The sequence below is a fragment of the Trematomus bernacchii genome, unplaced genomic scaffold (genome assembly GCF_902827165.1).
Source record: "Trematomus bernacchii unplaced genomic scaffold, fTreBer1.1, whole genome shotgun sequence".
Lineage (NCBI taxonomy): Eukaryota > Metazoa > Chordata > Actinopteri > Perciformes > Nototheniidae > Trematomus > Trematomus bernacchii.
The window spans coordinates 5,283,868-5,299,634 of NW_022987685.1; the positions used below are offsets into that span (position 1 = coordinate 5,283,868).

Sequence of the window (15,767 nt, forward strand, 5' to 3'; positions counted from 1 at the left end):
CAACAACAGCAGCACCTACAACTACAGCTGCTCCGACAACGGTGCAACCTACAACTATTGCTTCACCTACAACTGCAGCCCCTACTACTGTTGCAACAACAACAGCACCTACAACTACTGCTGCTCCAACAACGGTGCAACCTACAACTACTGCTTCACCTACGACAGCAGCACCTACTACTGTTGCAACAACAACAGCAGCACCTACAACTACTGCTGCTCTGACAACGGTGCCACCTACAACTTCTGCTTCACCTACAACTGCAGCCCCTACTACTGTTGCAACAACAACAGCAGCACCTACAACTACTGCTGCTCCAACAACACTGCAACCTACAACTACTGCTGCACCTACGACAGCAGCACCTACTACTGTTGCAACAACAACAGCAGCACCTACAACTACTGCTGCTCTGACAACGGTGCAACCTACAACTACTGCTTCACCTACGACAGCAGCACCTACTACTGTTGCAACAACAACAGCAGCACCTACAACTACTGCTGCTCTGACAACGGTGCCACCTACAACTTCTGCTTCACCTACAACTGCAGCCCCTACTACTGTTGCAACAACAACAGCAGCACCTACAACTACTGCTGCTCCTACAACACTGCAACCTACAACTACTGCTGCACCTACTACTGTTGCAACTACAACAGCAGCACCTACAACTGTTGCAACAACAACAGCAGCACCTACAACTACTGCTGCTCCGACAACGGTGCAACCTACAACTACTGCTACACCTACAACTGCAGCCCCTACTACTGTTGCAACAACAACAGCAGCACCTACAACTACTGCTGCACCTACAACAGCAGCACCTACAACTGTTGCAACAACAACAGCAGCACCTACAACTACTGCTGCGCCAACAACTGCAGCCCCTACTACTGTTGCAACAACAACAGCAGCACCTACAACTACTGCTGCACCTACAACAGCAGCACCTACAACTGTTGCAATAACAACAGCAGCACCTACAACTACTGCTGCACCTACAACAGCAGCACCTACAACTGTTGCAACAACAACAGCAGCACCTACAACTACTGCTGCACCTACAACAGCAGCACCTACAACTGTTGCAACAACAACAGCAGCCCCTACTACTGTTGCAACAACAACAGCAGCACCTACAACTGTTGCAACAACAACAGCAGCACCTACAAATACTGCTGCTCCAACAACGGTGCAACCTACAACTACTGCTACACCTACAACTGCAGCACCTACTACTGTTGCAACAACAACAGCAGCACCTACAACTACTGCTGCTCCAACAACACTGCAACCTACAACTACTGCTGCACCTACGACAGCAGCACCTACTACTGTTGCAACAACAAAAGCAGCACCTACAACTACTGCTGCACCTACAACAGCAGCCCCTACTACTGTTGCAACAACAACAGCAGCACCTACAACTGTTGCAACAACAACAGCAGCACCTACAACTACTGCTGCTCCGACAACGGTGCAACCTACAACTACTGCTACACCTACGACAGCAGCCCCTACTACTGTTGCAACAACAACAGCAGCACCTACAACTACTGCTGCTCCGACAACGGTGCAACCTACAACTACTGCTGCACCTACAACTGCAGCCCCTACTACTGTTGCAACAACAACAGCAGCACCTACAACTACTGCTGCTCTGACAACGGTGCAACCTACAACTACTGTTTCACCTACGACAGCCGCACCTACTACTGTTGTAACAACAACAGCAGCAGCACCTACAACTACTGCTGCACCTGCAACAGCAGCCCCTACTACTGTTGCAACAACAACAGCAGCACCTACAACTACTGCTGCTCCAACAACGGTGCAACCTACAACTACTGCTTCACCTACAACTGCAGCCCCTACTACTGTTGCAACAACAACAGCAGCACCTACAACTACTGCTGTTCCGACAACGGTGCAACCTACGACTACTGCTTCACCTACGACAGCAGCACCTACTACTGTTGCAACAACAACAGCAGCACCTACAACTACTGCTGCTCTGACAACGGTGCAACCTACAACTTCTGCGTCACCTACAACTGCAGCCCCTACTACTGTTGCAACAACAACAGCAGCACCTACAACTACTGCTGCTCCAACAACGGTGCAACCTACAACTACTGCTGCACCTACAACAGCAGCCCCTACTACTGTTGCAACAACAACAGCAGCACCTATAACTGTTGCAACAACAACAGCAGCACCTACAACTACTGCTGCAGCTACAACTACAGCTGCACCTACAACTGCAGCCCCTACTACTGTTGCAACAACAACAGCAGCACCTACAACTACTGCTGCTCCGACAACGGTGCAACCTACAACTACTGCTTCACCTACAACTGCAGCCCCTACTACTGTTGCAACAACAACAGCATCTACAACTACTACTGCTCCGACAACGGTGCAACCTACAACTACTGCTTCACCTACAACTGCAGCCCCTACTACTGCTGCACCTACAACAGCAGCCCCTACTACTGTTGCAACAACAACAGCAGCACCTACAACTGTTGCAACAACAACAGCAGCACCTACAACTACTGCTGCAGCTACAACTACTGCTGCACCTACAACTACAGCCCCTACTACTGTTGCAACAACAACAGCAGCACCTACAACTACTGCTGCTCCGACTACGGTGCAACCTACAACTACTGCTGCTCCCACAACGGTGCAACCTACAACTACTGCTTCACCTACAACTGCAGCCCCTACTACTATTGCAACAACAACAGCACCTACAACTACTGCTGCACCTACAACTACTGCTGCTCCGACAACGGTGCAACCTACAACTACTGCTTCACCTACAACTGCAGCCCCTACTACTGTTGCAACAACAACAGCACCTACAACTACTGCTGCTCCGACAACGGTGCAACCTACAACTACTGCTTCACCTACAACTGCAGCCCCTACTACTGCTGCACCTACAACAGCAGCCCCTACTACTGTTGCAACAACAACAGCAGCACCTACAACTGTTGCAACAACAACAGCAGCACCTACAACTACTGCTGCAGCTACAACTACTGCTGCACCTACAACTACAGCCCCTACTACTGTTGCAACAACAACAGCAGCACCTACAACTACTGCTGCTCCGACTACGGTGCAACCTACAACTACTGCTGCTCCCACAACGGTGCAACCTACAACTACTGCTTCACCTACAACTGCAGCCCCTACTACTATTGCAACAACAACAGCACCTACAACTACTGCTGCACCTACAACTACTGCTGCTCCGACAACGGTGCAACCTACAACTACTGCTTCACCTACAACTGCAGCCCCTACTACTGTTGCAACAACAACAGCACCTACAACTACTGCTGCTCCGACAACGGTGCAACCTACAACTACTGCTTCACCTACAACTGCTGCTTCACCTACAACTGCAGCCCCCACTACTGCTGCACCTACAACTGCAGCCCCTACTACTGTTGCAACAACAACAGCACCTACAACTACTGCTGCACCTACAACTACTGCTGCTCCGACAACGGTGCAACCTACAACTACTGCTTCACATACAACTGCAGCCCCTACTACTGTTGCAACAACAACAGCATCTACAACTACTACTGCTCCGACAACGGTGCAACCTACAACTACTGCTTCACCTACAACTGCAGCCCCTACTACTGCTGCACCTACAACAGCAGCCCCTACTACTGTTGCAACAACAACAGCAGCACCTACAACTGTTGCAACAACAACAGCAGCACCTACAACTACTGCTGCTCCGACTACGGTGCAACCTACAACTACTGCTGCTCCGACAACGGTGCAACCTACAACTACTGCTTCACCTACAACTGCAGCCCCTACTACTGTTGCAACAACAACAGCACCTACAACTACTGCTGCACCTACAACTACTGCTGCTCCGACAACGGTGCAACCTACAACTACTGCTTCACCTACAACTGCAGCCCCTACTACTGTTGCAACAACAACAGCACCTACAACTACTGCTGCTCTGACAACGGTGCAACCTACAACTACTGCTTCACCTACAACTGCAGCCCCTACTACTGGTGCACCTACAACAGCAGCCCCTACTACTGTTGCAACAACAACAGCAGCACCTACAACTGTTGCAACAACAACAGCAGCACCTACAACTACTGCTGCAGCTACAACTACTGCTGCACCTACAACTACTGCTGCTCCGACAACGGTGCAACCTACAACTACTGCTTCACCTACAACTGCAGCCCCTACTACTGTTGCAACAACAACAGCATCTACAACTACTACTGCTCCGACAACGGTGCAACCTACAACTACTGCTTCACCTACAACTGCAGCCCCTACTACTGTTGCACCTACAACAGCAGCCCCTACTACTGTTGCAACAACAACAGCAGCACCTACAACTGTTGCAACAACAACAGCAGCACCTACAACTACTGCTGCTCCGACTACGGTGCAACCTACAACTACTGCTGCTCCGACAACGGTGCAACCTACAACTACTGCTTCACCTACAACTGCAGCCCCTACTACTGTTGCAACAACAACAGCACCTACAACTACTGCTGCACCTACAACTACTGCTGCTCCGACTACGGTGCAACCTACAACTACTGCTGCTCCGACAACGGTGGAACCTACAACTACTGCTTCACCTACAACTGCAGCCCCTACTACTGTTGCAACAACAACAGCACCTACAACTACTGCTGCTCCGACAACGGTGCAACCTACAACTACTGCTTCACCTACTACTGCTGCTTCACCTACAACTGCAGCCCCTACTACTGCTTCACCTACAACTACTGCTGCACCTACAACTACTGCTGCTCCGACTACGGTGCAACCTACAACTACTGCTGCTCCGACAACGGTGCAACCTACAACTACTGCTTCACCTACAACTGCAGCCCCTACTACTGCTGCACCTACAACAGCAGCCCCTACTACTGTTGCAACAACAACAGCAGCACCTACAACTGTTGCAACAACAACAGCAGCACCTACAACTTCTGCTGCAGCTACAACTACTGCTGCACCTACAACTGCAGCCCCTACTACTGTTACAACAACAACAGCAGCACCTACAACTACTGCTGATCCGACTACGGTGCAACCTACAACTACTGCTGCTCCGACTACGGTGCAACCTACAACTACTGCTGCTCCGACAACGGTGCAACCTACAACTACTGCTTCACCTACAACTGCAGCCCCTACTACAGCAGCCCCTACTACTGTTGCAACAACAACAGCAGCACCTACAACTGTTGCAACAACAACAGCATCACCTACAACTACTGATGCACCTACAACTACTGCTGCACCTACAACTGCAGCCCCTACTAATGTTGCAACAACAACAGCAGCACCTACAACTACTGCTGCTCCGACTACGGTGCAACCTACAACTACTGCTTCACCTACAACTGCAGCCCCTACTACTGTTGCAACAACAACAGCAGCATCTACAACTACTGCTGCTCCGACTACGGTGCAACCTACAACTACTGCTCCTCCGACAACGGTGCAACCTACAACTACTGCTTCACCCACAACTGCAGCCCCTACTACTGTTGCAACAACAACAGCAGCACCTACAACTACTGCTGCTCCGACTACGGTGCAACCTACAACTACTGCTTCACCTACAACTGCAGCCCGTACTACTGTTGCAACAACAACAGCACCTACAACTACTGCTGCCCCGACAACGGTGCAACCTACAACTACTGCTTCACCTACAACTGCAGCCCCTACTACTGTTGCAACAACAACAGCACCTACAACTACTGCTGCTCCGACAACGGTGCAACCTACAACTACTGCTGCACCTACAACAGCAGCACCTATAACTGTTGCAACAACAACAGCAGCACCTACAACTACTGCTGCAGCTACAACTACTGCTGCACCTACAACTGCAGCCCCTACTACTGTTGCAACAACAACAGCAGCACCTATAACTGTTGCAACAACAACAGCAGCACCTACAACTACTGCTGCACCTACAACTACTGCTGCTCCAACAATGGTGCAACCTACAACTACTGCTTCACCTACAACTGCAGCCCCTACTACTGTTGCAACAACAACAGCATCTACAACTACTGCTGCTCCGACAACGGTGCAACCTACAACTACTGCTTCACCTACAACTGCAGCCCCTACTACTGCTGCACCTACAACAGCAGCCCCTACTACTGTTGCAACAACAACAGCAGCACCTACAACTGTTGCAACAACAACAGCAGCACCTACAACTACTGCTGCAGCTACAACTACTGCTGCACCTACAACTGCAGCCCCTACTACTGTTGCAACAACAACAGCAGCACCTACAACTACTGCTGCTCCGACTACGGTGCAACCGATAACTACTGCTTCACCTACAACTGCAGCCCCTACTACTGTTGCAACAACAACAGCACCTACAACTACTGCTACACCGACAACGGTGCAACCTACAACTACTGCTTCACCTACAACTGCAGCCCCTACTACTGTTGCAACAACAACAGCACCTACAACTACTGCTGCACCTACAACGGTGCAACCTACAACTACTGCTTCACCTACAACTGCAGCCCCTACTACTGTTGCAACAACAACAGCAGCACCTACAACTACTGCTGCTCCGACTACGGTGCAACCTACAACTACTGCTTCACCTACAACTGCAGCCCCTAGTACTGTTGCAACAACAACAGCACCTACAACTACTGCTGCACCTACAACGGTGCAACCTACAACTACTGCTTCACCTACAACTGCAGCCCCTACTACTGTTGCAACAACAACAGCACCTACAACGCTTGCACCTACAACAGGGCAGACCTACAACTACTGCTGCACCTACAACTGCAGCCCCTACTACTGTTGCAACAACAACAGCAGCACCTACAACTACTACTGCTCCGACTACGGTGCAACCTACAACTAATGCTTCACCTACAACTGCGGCCCCTACTACTGTAGCAACAACAACAGGCAGCACCTTACAAATACTGCTTGCTCCAACAACCTGCAACCTACAACTAATGCTGCAACAACAACAGCATCACCTACAACTACATGCACTGCACCGTAACAACTGCAGCCCCTACTACTGTTTGAAACAACAACAGGCCAGCACCTACAACTACTGCTGCTCCGGAACAACGGTTGCCAACCTACAACTACTGCTTCACCTACAACTGCAGCCCCCTACTAATGTTGCAACAACAACAGCAGCACCTTGCAACTACTGCTGCTCAAACAACACTGCAACCTACCAACTTATGCGGCACCTACGACAGCAGCACCTACTACTGTTGCAACATCAACAGCATCATCTACCACTACTGCTGCAACCTACAACTGCAAGCCCCTACTTACTGTTGCAACAACAACAGCAGCACCTACAACTATGCTGCCTCCCGACAACGGTGCAACCTACAACTACTGCTAAAACCTACAACTGCAGCCCCTACTACTGTTGCAACAACAACAACAGCAGCACCTACAACTACTGCTGTTCCGACAACGGTGCCACCTACAACTACTGCTTCACCTACAACTGCAGCCCCTACTACTGTTGCAACAACAACAGCAGCACCTACAACTACTGCTGCACCTACAACTGCAGCCCCTACTACTGTTGCAACAACAACAGCAGCACCTGCAACTACTGCTGCTCAAACAACACTGCAACCTACAACTACTGCTGCACCTACGACAGCAGCACCTACTACTGTTGCAACATCAACAGCATCATCTACAACTACTGCTGCACCTACAACTGCAGCCCCTACTACTGTTGCAACAACAACAGCAGCACCTACAACTACTGCTGCTCCGACAACGGTGCAACCTACAACTACTGCTACACCTACAACTGCAGCCCCTACTACTGTTGCAACAACAACAACAGCAGCACCTACAACTACTGCTGCTCCAACAACAACACTGCAACCTACAACTACTGCTGCACCTACGACAGCAGCACCTACTACTGTTGCAACAACAACAGCAGCACCTACAACTACTGCTGCACCTACAACTGCAGCCCCTACTACTGTTTCAACAACAACAGCAGCACCTACTACAATTGTAACAACAACAGCAGCACCTACAACTACTGCTGCACCTACAACAGCAGCCCCTACTACTGTTGCAAAAACAACAGCAGCACCTACAACTACTGCTGCTCCGACAACGGTGCAACCTACAACTACTGCTTCACCTACAACTGCAGCCCCTACTACTGTTGCAACAACAACAGCAGCACCTACTACTGTTGCAACAACAACAGCAGCACCTACAACTACTGCTGCACCTACAACAGCAGCCCCTACTACTGTTGCAACAACAACAGCAGCACCTAAAACTGTTGCAACAACAACAGCAGCACCTACAACTACTGCTGCACCTACAACAGCAGCCCCTACTACTGTTGCAACAACAACAGCACCTACAACTACTGCCGTTCCGACAACGGTGCAACCTACAACTACAGCTACACCTACAACTGCAGCCCCTACTACTGTTGCAACAACAACAGCAGCACCTACAACTACTGCTGTTCCGACAACGGTGGAACCTACAACTACTGCTACACCTACAACTGCAGCCCCTACTACTGTTGCAACAACAACAGCACCTACAACTACTGCTGCTCCGACAACGGTGCAACCTACAACTACTGCTTCACCTACAACTGCAGCCCCTACTACTGTTGCAACAACAACAGCAGCACCTACAACTACTGCTGCACCTACAACAGCAGCCCCTACTACTGTTGCAAAAACAACAGCAGCACCTACAACTGTTGCAACAACAACAGCAGCACCTACAACTACTGCTGCACCTACAACTGCAGCCCCTACTACTGTTGCAACAACAACAGCAGCACCTACAACTACTGCTGCTCCGACAACGGTGCAACCTACAACTACTGCTTCACCTACAACTGCAGCCCCTACTACTGTTGCAACAACAACAGCAGCACCTACAACTACTGCTGCTCCAACAACACTGCAACCTACAACTACTGCTGCAACAACAACAGCATCACCTACAACTACTGCTGCACCTACAACTGCAGCCCCTACTACTGTTGAAACAACAACAGCAGCACCTACAACTACTGCTGCTCCGACAACGGTGCAACCTACAACTACTGCTTCACCTACAACTGCAGCCCCTACTAATGTTGCAACAACAACAGCAGCACCTGCAACTACTGCTGCTCAAACAACACTGCAACCTACAACTACTGCTGCACCTACGACAGCAGCACCTACTACTGTTGCAACATCAACAGCATCATCTACAACTACTGCTGCACCTACAACTGCAGCCCCTACTACTGTTGCAACAACAACAGCAGCACCTACAACTACTGCTGCTCCGACAACGGTGCAACCTACAACTACTGCTAAACCTACAACTGCAGCCCCTACTACTTTTGCAACAACAACAACAGCAGCACCTACAACTACTGCTGTTCCGACAACGGTGCCACCTACAACTTCTGCTTCACCTACAACTGCAGCCCCTACTACTGTTGCAACAACAACAGCAGCACCTACAACTACTGCTGCACCTACAACTGCAGCCCCTACTACTGTTGCAACAACAACAGCAGCACCTGCAACTACTGCTGCTCAAACAACACTGCAACCTACAACTACTGCTGCACCTACGACAGCAGCACCTACTACTGTTGCAACATCAACAGCATCATCTACAACTACTGCTGCACCTACAACTGCAGCCCCTACTACTGTTGCAACAACAACAGCAGCACCTACAACTACTGCTGCTCCGACAACGGTGCAACCTACAACTACTGCTAAACCTACAACTGCAGCCCCTACTACTGTTGCAACAACAACAACAGCAGCACCTACAACTACTGCTGCTCCAACAACAACACTGCAACCTACAACTACTGCTGCACCTACGACAGCAGCACCTACTACTGTTGCAACAACAACAGCAGCACCTACAACTACTGCTGCACCTACAACTGCAGCCCCTACTACTGTTTCAACAACAACAGCAGCACCTACTACAATTGTAACAACAACAGCAGCACCTACAACTACTGCTGCACCTACAACAGCAGCCCCTACTACTGTTGCAAAAACAACAGCAGCACCTACAACTACTGCTGCTCCGACAACGGTGCAACCTACAACTACTGCTTCACCTACAACTGCAGCCCCTACTACTGTTGCAACAACAACAGCAGCACCTACTACTGTTGTAACAACAACAGCAGCACCTACAACTACTGCTGCACCTACAACAGCAGCCCCTACTACTGTTGCAACAACAACAGCAGCACCTAAAACTGTTGCAACAACAACAGCAGCACCTACAACTACTGCTGCACCTACAACAGCAGCCCCTACTACTGTTGCAACAACAACAGCACCTACAACTACTGCCGTTCCGACAACGGTGCAACCTACAACTACAGCTACACCTACAACTGCAGCCCCTACTACTGTTGCAACAACAACAGCAGCACCTACAACTACTGCTGTTCCGACAACGGTGGAACCTACAACTACTGCTACACCTACAACTGCAGCCCCTACTACTGTTGCAACAACAACAGCACCTACAACTACTGCTGCTCCGACAACGGTGCAGCCTACAACTACTGCTACACCTACAACTGCAGCCCCTAATACTGTTGCAACAACAACAGCAGCACCTACAACTACTGCTGCTCCGACAACGGTGCAACCTACAACTACTGCTACACCTACAACTGCAGCCCCCTACTACTGTTGCAACAACAGCAGCACCTAAAACTACTGCTGCTCCGACAACGGTGCAACCTACAACTACTGCTTCACCTACAACTGCAGCCCCTACTACTATTGCAACAACAACAGCACCTACAACTACTGCTGCTCCGACAACGGTGCAACCTACAACTACTGCTACACCTACAACTGCAGCCCCTACTACTGTTGCAACAACAGCAGCAGCACCTACAACTACTGCTGCTCCAACAATGGTGCAACCTACAACTACTGCTTCACCTACATCTGCAGCCCCTACTACTGTTGCAACAACAACAGCAGCACCTACAACTACTGCTGCTCCTACAACTGCAGCCCCTACTACTGTTGCAACAACAACAGCACCTACAACTACTGCTGCTCCGACAACGGTGCAGCCTACAACTACTGCTGCTCCTACAACTGCAGCCCCTACTACTGTTGCAACAACAACAGCAGCACCTACTACAATTGTAACAACAACAGCAGCACCTACAACTACTGCTACACCTACAACAGCAGCCCCTACTACTGTTGCAAAAACAACAGCAGCACCTACAACTACTGCTGCTCCGACAACGGTGCAACCTACAACTACTGCTTCACCTACAACTGCAGCCCCTACTACTGTTGCAACAACAACAGCAGCACCTACTACTGTTGTAACAACAACAGCAGCACCTACAACTACTGCTGCACCTACAACAGCAGCCCCTACTACTGTTGCAACAACAACAGCAGCACCTAAAACTGTTGCAACAACAACAGCAGCACCTACAACTACTGCTGCACCTACAACAGCAGCCCCTACTACTGTTGCAACAACAACAGCACCTACAACTACTGCTGCCCCGACAACGGTGCAACCTACAACTACTGCTACACCTACAACTGCAGCCCCTACTACTGTTGCAACAACAACAGCACCTACAACTACTGCTGCTCCGACAACGGTGCAACCTACAACTACTGCTTCACCTACAACTGCAGCCCCTACTACTGTTGCAACAACAACAGCACCTACAACTACTGCTGCTCCGACAACGGTGCAGCCTACAACTACTGCTACACCTACAACTGCAGCCCCTACTACTGTTGCAACAACAACAGCAGCACCTACAACTACTGCTGCTCCGACAACGGTGCAACCTACAACTACTGCTACACCTACAACTGCAGCCCCTACTACTGTTGCAACAACAGCAGCACCTACAACTACTGCTGCTCCGACAACGGTGCAACCTACAACTACTGCTTCACCTACAACTGCAGCCCCTACTACTATTGCAACAACAACAGCACCTACAACTACTGCTGCTCCGACAACGGTGCAACCTACAACTACTACTACACCTACAACTGCAGCCCCTACTACTGTTGCAACAACAGCAGCAGCACCTACAACTACTGCTGCTCCGACAACGGTGCAACCTACAACTACTGCTACACCTACAACTGCAGCCCCTACTACTGTTGCAACAACAGCAGCAGCACCTACAACTACTGCTGCTCCAACAATGGTGCAACCTACAACTACTGCTTCACCTAAATCTGCAGCCCCTACTACTGTTGCAACAACAACAGCAGCACCTACAACTACTGCTGCTCCTACAACTGCAGCCCCTACTACTGCTGCACCTACGACAACAGCACCTACTACTGTTGCAACAACAACAGCAGCACATACAACTACTGCTGCACCTACAACTGCAGCCCCTACTACTGTTGCAACAACAACAGCAGCACCTACTACTGTTGTAACAACAACAACAGCACCTACATCTACTGCTGCTCCTACAACAGCAGCCCCTACTACTGTTGCAACAACAACAGCAGTACCTACAACTGTTGCAACAACAACAGCAGCACCTACAACTACTGCTGCACCTACAACTGCAGCCCCTACTACTGTTGCAACAACAACAGCAGCACCTACAACTACTGCTGCTCCAACAACACTGCAACCTACAACTACTGCTGCACCTACGACAGCAGCACCTACTACTGTTGCAACAACAACAGCATCACCTACAACTACTGCTACACCTACAACTGCATTCCCTACTACTGTTGTAAAAACAAAAGCAGCACCTACAACTACTGCTGCTCTGACAACAGTGCAACCTAAAACTACTGCTACACCCACAACTGCAGCCCCTACTACTGTTGCAACAACAACAGCAGCACCGACAACTGTTGCTGCTACAACTGCAGCACCTACAACTGACTCACCTACAACCGGCGCTCAAACTACTGCCAAACCTACAACAGCTGCACCAACAACTGCAGCTCCTACCCCTATGGCTCCTACAACATTAGCACCTACGACTGGAGCCCCTACAACAGCTGCACCCACAACTGAAGCACAAACAACTGCGGATCCTACGACGGCCGTACCTATAACCGAGGCTCCTACGACTGCAGCACCTACCACTGTTGCTGCTAAAACTGCAGCACCTACAACTGCTTCACCTACAACTGGCGCTCAAACGACAGCCAAACCTACAACAGCTGCACCAACAACTGCAGCTCCTACAACATTAACACCTACGACTGGAGCCCCTACAACAGCTGCACCCACAACTGAAGCACAGACAACTGCAACTCCTACGACTGCAGCACCTACCACTGTTGGTCCAACAAATGCAGCAATTATAACAGCAGCAGCTACAACTGCCTCACCTACAACAAGCAATCCAACCGCTCCTACAACTGCGGCTCCTACGACGGCCGCACCTACAACCGAGGCTCCTACGACTGCAGCACCTACCACTGTTGCTGCTACCAGTGCAGCACCTACAACTGCCTCACCTACAACCGGCGCTCAAACGACAGCAAAACCTACAACAGCTGCACCAACAACTGCAGCTCCTACTACTATGGCTCCTACAACATTAGCGCCTACGACTGGAGCCCCTACAACAGCTGCACCGACAACTGTTGCTGCTACAACTGCAGCACCTACGACAGCAGCACCTACAACTGCCTCACCTACAACCGGTGCTCAAACTACTGCCAAACCTACAACAGCTGCACCAACAACTGCAGCTACTGCCACTATGGTCCCTACAACATTAGTACCTACGACTGGAGCCCCTTCAACAGCTGCACCCACAACTGAAGCACAAACAACTGCAACTCCTACGACTGCAGCAACGACAACAGAAGCCCCTACCACTATCGCTCCTACAACTACAGCCCCTACAACACTTGCACCAACAACCGAGGTTCCTACGACTGCAGCATCAACAACTGCCTCACCTACAACCGGCGCTCAAACGACAGCCAAACCTACAACAGCTGCATCAACAACTGCAGCTCCTACAACATTAGCACCTACGACTGGAGCCCCTACAACTGCAGCACCTACAACTGCCTCACCTACAACCGGCGCTCAATCTACTGCCAAACCTACAACAGCTGCACCGACAACTGTTGCTGCTACAACTGCAGCACCTACAACAGCAGCACCTACAACCGGCGCTCAAACTACTGCCAAACCTACAACAGCTGCACCGACAACTGTTGCTGCTACAACTGCAGCACCTACAACTGCGTCACCTACAACCGGCGCTCAAACTACTGCCAAACCTACAACAGCTGCACCAACAACTGCAGCTCCTACCACTATGGCTCCTACAACATTAGCACCTACGACTGGAGCCCCTACAACAGCTGCACCCACAACTGAAGCACAGACAACTGCAACTCCTACGACTGCAGCACCTACCACTGTTGGTCCAACAAATGCAGCAATTATAACAGCAGCAGCTACAACTGCCTCACCTACAACAAGCAATCCAACGACGACCGCACCTACAACTGCAGCTCCTACGACTGCCACACCTACCACAGTCGCTCCTACAACTGCGGCTCCTACGACGGCCGTACCTACAACCGAGGCCCCTACGACTGCAGCACCTACCACTGTTGCTGCTACAAGTGCAGCACCTACAACTGCCTCACCTACAACCGGCGCTCAAACGACAGCAAAACCTACAACAGCTGCACCAACAACTGCAGCTCCTACTAATATGGCTCCTACAACATTAGCGCCTACGACTGGAGCCCCTACAACAGCTGCACCGACAACTGTTGCTGCTACAACTGCAGCACCTACAACTGCCTCACCTACAACCGGCGTTCAAACGACTGCCAAACCTACAACTGCTGCACCTACAACAGCATCAACCACAACAGCAGCCCCTACCACTATTGCTCCTACAACTACAGCCCCTGCCACTGTTGCTTCTACAACTGCAGCACCTACAACAGCAGCACCTACAACGGCCTCACCTACAACCGGCGCTCAAACGACAGCCAAACCTACAACAGCTGCAACCACAACAGCAACTCCTACCACTATTGCTCCTACAACTACAGCCCCTACAACACTTGCACCAACAACCGAGGCTCCTACGACTGCAGCACCTGCCACTGTTGGTCCAACAACTGCAGCACTTACAACAGAAGCAGCTACAACTATCTCACCTACAACAAGCAATCCAACGACGGCCACACCTACAACCGAGGCTCCTACGACTGCATCACCTACCACTGTAGCAGCTACAACTGCCTCACCTACAACAAGCAATCCATCAACGACCGCACCTAAAACAGCAGCACCCACAAGTGCTGCACCAACTACCCCGCTTGCAACCACTGATGCACCCACATCAGCAGCCCCTTCGAGTGTTGCAAAAAACCCTGCTACTCTGACGAGTGCAGCACCTACAACTGGCACTTCCATGACATCAGCAACAACAAGAGCTGCACTTTCAACTGCAGCATCTACGACAGCAGACCCTAACACTGTCACGCCAACTACACCTGTTGCAACAAACACTGTGGGATCAGAAACGGCTTATATTCTCTCAGCAGAACTGATAGGACCGACTTATTCACCTGCCCTCAGTAACTCCAACAGCGATGAATATAAAGCACTTAAAGGAACAATACAAAAAGCGGTAAGAGCATTTTCA

The 15,767-nt window shown here is 50.4% G+C and overlaps 1 protein-coding gene across 1 annotated transcript; it reads left to right on the forward strand.

Moving 5' to 3' along the window:
- Positions 1-1,277: 1,277 nt before the first annotated feature.
- On the forward strand, positions 1,278-15,400 carry LOC117487833 (mucin-2-like; the record flags this gene model as incomplete). The annotated part of the gene is made up of 11 exons (XM_034136552.1): positions 1,278-2,357; positions 3,765-4,883; positions 5,082-5,558; positions 5,799-6,770; positions 7,517-8,230; positions 8,468-10,201; positions 13,105-13,178; positions 13,375-13,572; positions 13,939-14,175; positions 14,479-14,727; positions 14,899-15,400. Coding segments are annotated over 11 exons (7,356 nt in total), but the record flags the coding sequence as incomplete, so codon positions are not given.
- Between the last annotated feature and the right edge of the window lie 367 nt (positions 15,401-15,767).